The following is a 12,149-nucleotide window of genomic DNA, read 5'->3' on the forward strand; positions in this document are numbered from 1 at the left end:
GTGTTGAGACGGGCTCGTGTATGATGGTGCGTATAAAATGCGTAGTTTGGTTGTAACCCATGATTAGTTGGGGTGTAAAGGGTATTTTGTCTTCAAGTTGGTTTCTGGTATAGATTTTGCCTGTAAGAGGGTGTATCCAGTTGCTGAGGTTAAAGTAGCCCATTTTGAGCCAGGTAGCCATAAAGGATTCTGAGAGGCCCGGTTTAAATCCAGGGTTCCCCAGTATTGGGCATAGTGGTGAGGGGGAGGACTTCAACTTAGCCATGGTAGCTGTAGTACGCCATATGTGTAGCGTGAATTTGATAGTTGGTAGCATTTGTTGTTTGGAAAGTTTTGGAGTGGAATGTGACCAAATTAAGGATGCTAGTGAGATTGGTAGCAAGCTGGTAGCTTCTATGAGACCCCACTTTGTATGAACTTTTAGGCTGGACCACTCAGGGAGTTGTCTTAGGTGTGAGGCATGGTAGTAGGAACGTAGATGTGGAAGCCCAAGACCACCTTGTTCTCTAGGAGATAGAAGTATGGTTTTGTGGACTCTTGGCCTTTTATGGTTCCATATAAATTTACCGAAAGCTGATTGTAGAATTTTGAATTGGGAGGATGGTACTAGGACTGGTAAGGTTTCAAATAGGTATAAAAGGCGAGGTAAGATATTCATCTTTAGGGCATATATTCGGCCTAGCCAGGAAATCTTATAGGCTGTCAACTTGTGTAGGTCTTGTAGAATCTTTTGTATAAGAGATGGAAAGTTATGCTTATATATAGTAGTATACGTGGGGGTTAAGAAAATTCCTAGGTATTTTATGGAATGGGATTGCCATTTGTAGGGGAAACTTGATTTCAGGGAGATGAGGAGATCTGGGGTGATTTTTATTGGTAGAGCTTCAGTTTTCTCCTGGTTTAGTTTGAAGCCTGATAGAGATTCGTAAAGGGCTAGTGTAGCATGTAGGGCTGGAAGAGAAGTGAGAGGATCAACGATGGTCAGAAGGATATCATCCGCGAATAGAGATATTTTGTATTCATGTTTACCCTGGGTAACCCCCTTAATATTGATGTTTTGCCTAATGGCTGAGGCTAGTGGCTCTATACTCAGGGCGAATAAGAGAGGGGAGAGGGGGCATCCCTGCCGTGTGCCATTATGTATATTAAAAGGTGAGTGGGGGGTAAAAGGGAGTTTAACTGATGCTGTTGGTGAGGAGTAGAGGAAGTTAATTAGGTGAAAAAAAGGGCCAGTGAAGCCTTGGTGTTCAAGAACTCTAAATAGGAAGGGCCAATGTAAACGATCGAAGGCCTTCTCTGCATCTAAACTTAAGAGCAGAGAAGGTCTGTTGGATCTGCCCATCAGTGATATTAGGTCGATGGCCTTTCTGGTGTTGTCACCCGCTTGACGACCCATAATGAAACCTACCTGGTCATTGTTTATGAGTCTAGTTAGTATGGGGTTAAGGCGGTTAGCTATTGTTTTTGTGATGATTTTTAGATCTGAGTTGAGGAGAGAGATCGGCCGGTAGCTTTGGGGTATCTGAGGGTCCTTGCCTTCCTTAGGAATAACAGTGATGAGGGATTTAAGAATAGAATTCGGCGGGTTCTCACCATTCATAATTTTGTTAGCTAGTTTTACTAGGAGTGGGATAAGAATTGATTGGAAGTGTTTGTAGTAGGAGTATGGCAAGCCATCTGGTCCTGGTGATTTGGATGATGGTAGTTTTTTAAGAACCTCTAGTAGTTTAGTTGAGGTGATGGGGGCGTTGAGGGTGGCTCGGTCTTCATCTGTTAGTTTAGGGAGCTGAAGCTGTTCTAAAAAGGATGACACTTTCTCTGAGTATTGTGGGTTTCCAGAAGGATCGGGTAGATTGTATAGTTGTTTATAAAAGGCGGTGAAAATGTTAGCTATTTTAGTCGGGTTATAATGTATAACTCCTTGATCGTCCTTCATTGAATAGATTATCTGCTGGCTGCTCTGTGGATTAAGTTTTCTGGCTAGTATAGTATGTGGTTTATTACCCCTTTCAAATAATAATTGTCTAGTCCATTTTAAGCTCTTTTCTAATTGGGAGGATTGAAGGGTGCGGATGTCTAGTTTAAGTTGCTGTATAGCTGAAAAGTGTTCTTGTGTCGGATCTTTTTTATATGAAGTGATTGCTTTAGCCAGGGAGGTATTTAGTTCTACCAGTTTTTTGGATGTGTATTGTTTTTTCCTAGATCCTTGTGCTATAAAGAAACCTCTTATAAAGGCTTTATGCGATTCCCAGACTAGGCCGAATGATGAGACAGAGTCCATGTTTATTTCAAAATAGGAACGTAGTTCCTCCGAGCAGTTTAGGATAAGTGTCTTGTCTCTCAGTAGAGATTCGTTTAGCCTCCAATAAAATGGCTTATGTGGGTTAGATAGCCAGTCAAGTTCTATGATTACTGCCTGGTGGTCAGACCATGCTGTTGGGACTATAGTGGAGTCAGTTAGTATAGGAAGGAGTGGAGCTTTAGCGAAGAAATAATCAATTCGCGAATGGGAGGCATTGGGTGGGGAGTAGAAAGTGAAGTCAGTTGCTGTGGGGTTAGCTACCCTCCATAGGTCTATCAATCCATATTTTCGAAGTAATATTCGGAATTTACGGGAATTTCGTTCGTGCGAAGCAAAAGTAGATGTGGATGGAGTTTTACTTCTATCCTTCGTGGATGAGAAGGCCAAGTTGAAGTCCCCCCCCAGGATAATAGTACCCTTAGCAGTTTTATGAAGTTTTGAAAAGAAAGAGGATAAAAAAGAGATCTGTTGTGTATTAGGTGCATACACATTTGCCAATGTGATTGGCTTACCTGCTAAGGACCCTAAGAGTATCAGGTAGTGTCCTTTTTCGTCACGTATGGCTTTATCTATTAGTAGAGGCAAATCTTTTTTATATAATATTGCTACACCAGCGCGTTTTTTGGGTCCAGAGGCTAAGTACACATTTGTATAATGTCTGTTATTAAGGCGTACCGAATCTTGTGCAGTTAAGTGTGTCTCTTGTAAGAAGGCCAAGTCTGCATCAAGCTTCTGTAGGTCCTTCAGAAGAGACATTCTTTTTTGTGGAACATTAAGGCCTTTAACATTCAGAGTATATAACTTAACCATTGTCTAATGAGAGGATATTATCATAATGTGGATTGGTAACCATTTGAGAGTGAATGCAGGGACCCTGGGGTAGCGTTTGAGAAGAGAGAGAGAACATAGGGTATGCGTATAGCAGAATTAAGAACAATAACATTAACATCATAAGAACTATTATGAAATAACAATAGCCACTGCATAAGTTGTGGCAACATGCCAGAACAACCAAAAGTGGTTGTGAGAGCACGAACCGCCAAGGTGTGACCGGTCCTCGAGAGGGCCAGGCAGACCTAATGGCTGGTATCCGGAGGTACATGTGGGAGTCCGAGAGTAGCCCCTCAGAGCCCAGAGTCCAGCACTTATTATCTAGCAACATAGATCAGATTATTTTTATGCTGGCAGTATAAAATATGATGTAGTGTATGGAGCCTGATTAGAAGCATATCTTCAGGTTGGTATCATAAAGTTGTCAGCTTTTCTGATGGATAAAGTCAGCTTGGGAGGGCTTCCATTTCCTCTGACCTGTCCGGGTAGGTGAGACTCCGTACAGGGGTTTTAGTCCAGTCGGAGGTATGGCGAAATTTTCGTGGTGGGGATCGGACAGATGGTGAGAGTATATGTTGAGAGGACACATTCGGAGGTGGGCGGAGGCCCATCTGCTTTAAGAAGAGGGGAGCATCGTCTAGTTCAGTAAGCGAATATTGGAGGCCTTGTCTGTTTACTATCAGGCGGAATGGGAAACCCCACTTGTATGGGATCTTTGCGTCAGCCAGAAGTTGTGTAACAGGCTTTAGGGCCCTCCTTTTGGTCAGAGTGATTAGAGATAGATCATTAAAGATAGAGAGTTCATCTCCTTTGAAGGGGACTTTGGAGGTATTGCGGAGGGCACGCATTAGAGCCTCTTTTGCTTCATAATAGTGCATTCTAATTATAACGTCCTTAGGACGGCGTACAGTCGCCTGTCTTTCACCCAGGGACCTATGAGCACGGTCCATACGCCAGAGTTCGTCTGGTTGGTCAGGCACGATTGATTTGAATAGCTCGAGGAGATGGGGCATCAGTAGATCTGGCGTAACTGTCATAGCCATGCCTTTGATTCTGATGTTTTGCCTCCTGTCCCTATTCTCGCTGTCCTCTTGTGCAGCCCTTATGGCTTTTAAGTCATTTTGTATGATTTTCTGTTCATCCTCTATTTCATGCTGTTTAATTGTTAGGGCCTCCATTTTTTCCTCCATAACAGTAGTGCGTTCCCCTAAAGAAGTGATGTCCCCTTTAAGATCCTTAATAGCTGTTAATATTACTTGTTGTAAAGAGTCATGGAGGGATCTATAGTGTTTTTCCAGGGTTACCTCTAGCATGGAGGCCGTCAGCGGGATGTCTCCTGATGCTTGGGGAGATGTGCCGGGCTGCTGCTGCGGCTGTGGGGCCTGTGGTGCGGTGTCAGCGCCAGAGGAGTCAGCGTGGTCGGCGCCATCTTGGGTGGAGGAGGTGCGCACATACCGGTCCATAGCTCCGGTTTGCTGGGCCGTCTTGAGGCTGGATTTGGCTGCCATCTAGGTGGGTGAGTGCTCCGGGTCTGATCTGTGCAGCCGCCGCTCTTTGTATGCGGAAGTGTAGCTGATAGCGGCGGAATCAGTGCGGGGTCGGGCCGGAGCTCTGTCTCTAAGCGGCCATCTCGGATCCGCCGCGCATGCGCCTAGGGCACTTTATTTTTTAATGGTGACACTGACACTCTAATACTTTTTTTTGTAACTGTTGAACTTGTTTTTCTGTGTAATGGTGGTGGGGTCGTTTTTGTGGTCAGCGCACAAGACGCGCACTGACACAACGAAAACCCTCCACCAGCATATGATTTTGGGAAACCCAGGCTAGGTGCTATGCACCCGCAGAGGGCAATTCCCACCGGCAGATGGCGCTGTGGAGTGCAGGCGAACACCGCCGCTGCACAGCCACAGATGCCAGATGGGAATTGTACAGATCCCGATAAACGGGGCTGAAGAGCCCGTAAAGAAAAAGAGCACAGGGACAGGATGTATGTGTGTGCACCAAACCAGCCGCCACCCAGCGACAGTGAACACACAACAGCGGAAACAAAGTGGGAACGCAATCACAAGATTGGCGATTGCCGATAGAGACACAAGACAGAGCAGGACAGCGCACAAGGGTAGCAAAGGCACAGCAAATCATACAATGAGGAGATACGGAAAATAACAAATGCTAGCTAACCGCGAACACCGCACTCATTCGCAACAGTGCACGCGGTTATGCGCGGTCTCCACGTGATAAGCACGACAAGCACGCCTAACTAACCATCAACAGACAAACATGAAACAGAGGACGCGAACGCTTGCTTAACGGTTACCTCACCGAGCCTCCAGCAAGCATCCGTAGCAGACACGACAGACACACAAAAACAGGGACAAGCGAGAGATAGGATCCACAGCACTAGCGAAAAGTGGCTAGCGCGATCCCAGGAGACAGAACAGAAGGATCCACAGCGCTAGCGAAAAGTGGCTAGCGCGATCCCAGGAGACAGAACAGAAGGATCCACAACGGTAGCGAAAAGTGGCTAGCGCGATCCCAGGAGACAAAACAGATGAGGTAGGCAGAAACAACCGCTGTTCCAACCTACACTCCAGACTCAATCAGAAGGATCCACAGCCGCTAACGCTAGGGCTTGTGCGATCCAAACACAAGACAGACGGAACAGGCAAAACAGATAATGCAATCCTAACTGCACTAGGGAACCTGCCTAGTGCATTCCCACGAATTACACTAAGATAACTTTAACAAACGGGAATGGCTGACACTCCAGGAGTGTCCATCAGGAACAGACCATGAAAGGGAAATGTCCAGCAAAGCATTCTGGGAGCAGAATGCTTTTATAGTGCCAGTCATCAAAAGAAGGCAGGTAACGGATTTGCATGACTAATGTATGCAAAACCCTCAGCAACACAAGCTGCACAACTGACAGAAGGTCTCCTTTCCAGAGTCCTGCAGCAAGCACACCTAAACAATGGTCAAAAGGCTGCCTGCCTGCGCAGGCAGCTGAGCGGATTCTCACAGTACCCCCCCTCCTAGGGTCGAATTCCAGACGACCCTCAAAACTGATATCTCCAAACCACTTTAACAGAAGACTCATGAAGGTCGGGCCAGCCCGACAAGGTCCAATTCCAGAGTCAGTCCACCCGAAACCGACCTCATCAGAAACAGAAGCCACCGAAACATGCCCGTCAGCACTACAAGTCTCAGCGTAACACCCATCAGGACTGTGGATACCAGAGAAGAAGCCATCGACACATTTCCAGACAATACCCACCACCTTCCAAGGAGCGTCCAAAAATACCAAATCTGCCACAAAACCTGTTCGAAGTGTCTCTTTCAAAACAAAAGCCGCTGTTGATCGTATTCAGGGTACCAAGCAAAACTTCTCTCGGAATCTCCCAGAACGCCTTGAAGCTCCGCAGAGATTCCAAGAAGCCAGAACGCTCACCAGGCTCACATGGAGAGCTACCAAGCACCCCCATGGAACCTATGACAGTTCCAGATTCAGAATTAGCAGGACACCTATCAAGATCAGTACTTTCAGGGACCACTTCTGGGCATGCAAGCAGGCAGGCTAAATCAGAACATGTCTCCACCGAGGAAGCATCTGAGTACGCTGGTAACCGAGGCACACTTGGGCTTTCTGGGTCACAGAGCACACTGGGGTACACCAGCACAGGAGAAACCTCAGGACATGTCGGGGAACTGCCAACCTCAGAGTCCGGCACGACAAGACCAAAACCAGGACCGGGCAGAAAATCGTCACGAGTAGAGGTCACAGGTACTGGTCTTTCAAAAGAAGACTCGGTCTCAGGCTTAAAAATCTCAATGACTGTAATGATATCTGACAGAAATTCATCATTGACTACACATGACTGAAGCTCCACCAGAGCTGAAAAGGTAGCTAGCAAGGCAGCAATGCCTACTGAAGTGGGCAACACCTCAGAAGGACTTGGGGGGCAGGAGACGTCTCCTACAAGTTCTGCACCCTTTGGGAGGAACTCGGAGATCTCCAGGAGGTCAGACAGGACCTCAGGAACATCCTTTTTCAAGTTTCCTAAGAAGGATTCTGAACTATCCATGTTACAGGGCAAAGCTTGAACTTTATTTTGTGAACCGGGCAGATGTCCCAGGGAAGGTTCCACCATAAACTGAGACTGAATTTCATCATCAGGACAGGGACACACAGAAATATCTAGTGAAACTAACTCTGGCCTTCTGAGTTTCGTTTCACTGCAGGGAAATTCCTCAATAGCAGTCAAACCAGACTGCAATTCCAAAATAGCAGAGAAACAGGTAACAATGGTTGCAATACCTAGACGAGCCTCTAGGGACACTGCAGGAGATTTTAAACAAGGTAATATTGACTCATCCAGATTACTGGGTGGAGAGTCAGTACTTACTTCAGAATCAGACTCGTTAATGTCAATGCGAGTGGACATAATGTCTTTATTCATGATACAGGGCAGGCTCAGAGACATCTTCTCTGGACAGAGCAAAGGTGCTTCAGTATCAGGTTCACAAAACCAAAGTGCTGTCTCACTCTTAGACTCGGCTAACGATGTCGAATCCGAGGAGACAGAACGCAAAATTTGCGAATCCACAATCGCTTTAGGTTGCGAAACCGAACACTCCAAAGACAGGGATTCTGAGGTCTCCAGGCTGGATTGCTGGATCACAGAAACGCCAGCTAACAATGTACCTTTACAAACGTCACCTGAATGACGTACACGTAATTCATTCAGAATCATTTTCCACATACAAATCAGCGGACTCACAAAGTCAAATTCACACCCCTTTTTTTCTCTTAAGGTGGATGCATAACTTATACATGCTCTCAAGACAGATTCACTTCTGGCAATGTAGTACTCACAAAACGACTCTGAATCGTTCTCCAATTCATACGACAACGCTTCGAGCTGTTTTTTCTGGAACGGGGGCTCCCATTCACACCTGACTAGGTCTGAGCATTCATACTGATCAATGTTAGGGGAAGTTGTGACAACAACATGAGGAATCATATTAATTTTACTCTTGAAACTGCATAGTTTGGGAATTTTCCCCATAGCAAGATCATAGATGGAGGATCTTAAAGTAGTACTGAGAGAAGAAGATCTGTTTTTACATGACAAGGGATCCCACAAATCATTGACAAAACTGACACACTCACGCCGATCACAATCGACAGGAACATCTGAGAAACAGGCATCAGATCGCACAGATTTAACCTCTAAACAAACGGGAGAAACTCCAGCAGAGTTCACGCAGGTGTCCACAGTCGAGGCACACCCATTCATTTCAGGTCGCACAGTGTCCAAACTCACTTGCTTTACCCCAGAAAGACAGGAATAATCATGTGACAATGGTGTCTCTTTATTGGAAATAATTGGTTGGTGTGTGTGCAATTCGTCCAAAATAGTCTGCCACACATAAATCACCAGATCCACATCACACTCATCACATTCATCAGAATCGATCAAAAGGTACATAGAGTCGAGACAATCATTCAGGTCATCCGCGCTCTTTGCGATATAAAAATCGCAAAAGGCTTTCCAATCGAAATCAAACTCTTCCAACAAGGCCCCAATCTCCCATGAGGCAAATGGCGGTTCAAACAACCCAGTATTTAGGTAATCTCCATATGGGTTGGGGTCAGGAACGAGGACAGACTTTTTAACTGCTTTAATGTAGTGTGCGATCCTACCTATAATAGGATCCACATATGCCTTTGCCTCAGGCAATGACATCTGAAACAAATCGAAGGTTCCCTCTGCCCTGGGAATTTTGGTTGGGCTAGACATTCTGTAACGGTGATGGGGTCGTTTTCGTGGTCAGCGCACAAGACGCGCACTGACACAACGAAAACCCTCCACCAGCGTATGATTTTGGGAAACCCAGGCTAGGTGCTATGCACCCGCAGAGGGCAATTCCCACCGGCAGATGGCACTGTGGAGTGCAGGCGAACACCGCCGCTGCACAGCCACAGATGCCAGATGGGAATTGTACAGAACCCGATAAACGGGGCTGAAGAGCCCGTAAAGAGAAAGAGCACAGGGACAGGATGTATGTGTGTGCACCAAACCAGCCGCCACCCAGCGACAATGAACACACAACAGCGGAAACAAAGTGGGAACGCAATCACAAGATTGGCGATTGCCGATAGAGACACAAGACAGAGCAGGACAGCGCACAAGAGTAGCAAAGGCACAGCAAATCATACAATGAGGAGATACGGAAAATAACAAACGCTAGCTAACCGCGAACACCGCACTCATTCGCAACAGTGCACGCGGTTATGCGCAGTCTCCACGTGATAAGCACAATAGAGACAAGCACGCCTAACTAACCATCGACAGACAAACATGAAACAGAGGACGCGAACGCTTGCTTAACGGTTACCTCACCGAGCCTCCAGCAAGCATCCGTAGCAGACAAGACAGACACACGAAAACAGGGACAAGCGAGAGATAGGATCCACAGCACTAGCGAAAAGTGGCTAGCGCGATCCCAGGAGACAGAACAGAAGGATCCACAGGCTAGCGAAAAGTGGCTAGCGCGATCCCAGGAGACAGAACAGAAGGATCCACAGCGCTAGCGAAAAGTGGCTAGCGCGATCCCAGGAGACAGAACAGATGAGGTAGGCAGAAACAACCGCTGTTCCAACCTACACTCCAGACTCAATCAGAAGGATCCACAACCGCTAACGCTAGGGCTTGTGCGATCCAAACACAAGACAGACGGAACAGGCAAAACAGATAATGCAATCCTAACTGCACTAGGGAACCTGCCTAGTGCATTCCCACGAATTACACTAAGATAACTTTAACAAACGGGAATGGCTGACACTCCAGGAGTGTCCATCAGGAACAGACCATGAAAGGGAAATGTCCAGCAAAGCATTCTGGGAGCAGAATGCTTTTATAGTGCCAGTCATCAAAAGAAGGCAGGTAACGGATTTGCATGACTAATGTATGCAAATCCCTCAGCAACACAAGCTGCACAACTGACAGAAGGTCTCCTTTCCAGAGTCCTGCAGCAAGCACACCTAAACAATGGTCAAAAGGCTGCCTGCCTGCGCAGGCAGCTGAGCGGATTCTCACATTTTGTTTACGTGAATGAGTGCTGCTATTGGCAGCCGTCATTCACATTCAAATGTTTGCTTGAGCAAGAGCATGATTGTGCGGTGGCGACGCAAAATGCAGGATGTCAATTTCACATCCTGGAATGCACAGGAAGGCTAATTAGGATGTGAAATTCATGTCCTAAAATCTAAAAAGGATAATTTTGTAGTGTCTACTCTAGCCCCACAATGAGCAATACTTTTGAGCAATACTTTTAATAGCCCATATTCTATTAACAATTCTGCTGAGTTTTCTCCAAGAAGATATTTTTAAACCTCACCGATAAAACACCCTTCAATCTTCCAGCATGCAGGACAATACTAAAATAATTCTGATATTACTTTTTCAGACACTTTTTACTATTTCTTGCTTTGCTAGTTGCTGAATGTTAACTCTTGAGAAAAAAATCAGGAAAAAAGTTAATGTATACGGCCCAAAATGTTTAAAGTGTACCAGAGCTGAACAAATATAAAAAAACTTTTCTATATACCTGGGGCTTCTTCCAGCCCCATGCACAGGGATCACTCCCACGCTGTCGTCCTTAGTCTTCTCCCTTCAGTACTGGGCCCCGTAACTTCAGCCAGTCGCGGGCCAGTCTGCGCAAAAGAAGTGCGCAGACAAGTGCCACATGTCACTGCAGGTATTGCTTTAAGTATATTTATTGCAAAAATTGCAGGCATGCAGTGCATAAAACAAAACTGCTAATTAATGCACTTTTTTATTGTATGTATTAAAAAGGGAAAATGACTTAACTGGGGATTTAATAATGTCCCCCTGTGAACTGCATAATATAAATGTTGATATTGAGTGAAGGTACAAATAACACAGATCTGCAAACAAATTTTTTTCGAGAACGGTTTTGGTCATTCCACTAAATAATCTTCATGGTTTTTTTTTGGTGTGCTGAATCCAAAAATGACCTCCATTTTGTCATAGGACATCACGTTTCCTGACAATTTATGTAACTATATTAAATAAGGCAATACCTCAAAAAAAATGGAAATAAACGTATATAAAATCAAAGTTTTGTTACAATTTTTTCATGAAAATCCTTTTGTAAACTGAAATGAGTTCACCTGCACACACTGAACTTGGTAATTCTGTTTATTCTTTCCTGTGAGGTTCCTCTTGGTGCATTTACGCTTGTAAGTAGCATCTGGAGCATCCAACAGTAGTCTGCCATCATTGTAAGGCTCTATTTTCCCTGGTATCTTCTTTCCATCTGTTTAAAGGAGAACTGTATTGAAAGGTATGTGGAGGCTGCCATATTTATTTTCTTTTAAACAATACCAGTTACCTGGCAGTCCTGCTGATCCTCTGCCTCTAATACGTTTAGCCATAGACCTTGAACAAGCATGCAGCAGATCAAATGTTTGACATTATTGTCAGATCTGACAAGATTAGCTGCATGCTTGTTTCTGGATGCTCCAAAAGAGGGACAGTTGGGAGCTATGAAAGTAGTCAAGGTGGGACTGGAGGAAATGCACTTTCAAAAACTCATCAGGCAGCCTAAAGTTTGAAAAGCTTTCTTTTTGTAGCGAGAATCTTTGTTATTGCTTAAAAAATTCTGTACAACTTATTTAAATGCAATCCACCCTTCTTTTTGAGGATCCAAAATTTGTAAAAATTGGATAAATTTGAAGACAATTTTGCATTTTGTGGCAAATCATGATGTCTAGAAGTTTTTTTTCAGTATTTAATTTGTTTTCAGCACACCAAAATACATGGAAATTTGATGCAAATAATCAAACAGCTTTTATAATCATTAGTTACAAATTATAACGTACGTGTGTGTGTGTCTGTGCGTGCGTGCGTGTGTAGTGTTACACCAGTTACATGTATAGTTCTGCTTTATCAGCTGGTCTTTCAAGGAGTACTTTATCAGCTGGTCTTTC

At 45.0% G+C, this 12,149-nt stretch overlaps 1 protein-coding gene and 1 long non-coding RNA gene across 7 annotated transcripts in view; one reads left to right on the plus strand and one right to left on the minus strand.

Annotated features, from left to right (window-relative positions):
• Positions 1-12,149, minus strand: part of SUGCT (succinyl-CoA:glutarate-CoA transferase) — a 1,486,943-nt gene that overhangs the window by 692,526 nt on the left and 782,268 nt on the right. The window contains exon 13 of one of the 6 annotated variants that reach the window (XM_068236381.1): positions 11,363-11,476. The exons of the other annotated variants lie outside the window; for them this stretch is intronic. Within the exon in view, the coding sequence (XP_068092482.1) occupies positions 11,450-11,476 (27 nt within the window). The 3' untranslated portion in view covers positions 11,363-11,449. Of the gene's footprint in view, positions 1-11,362; positions 11,477-12,149 lie in introns of those variants that run through there. 6 annotated transcript variants of the gene reach the window in all.
• The window catches only part of LOC137518477 (uncharacterized), a 138,489-nt gene that overhangs the window by 104,156 nt on the left and 22,184 nt on the right, over positions 1-12,149 (plus strand). The window lies entirely within an intron of this gene.

The sequence above is a fragment of the Hyperolius riggenbachi genome, chromosome 5 (genome assembly GCF_040937935.1).
Source record: "Hyperolius riggenbachi isolate aHypRig1 chromosome 5, aHypRig1.pri, whole genome shotgun sequence".
Lineage (NCBI taxonomy): Eukaryota > Metazoa > Chordata > Amphibia > Anura > Hyperoliidae > Hyperolius > Hyperolius riggenbachi.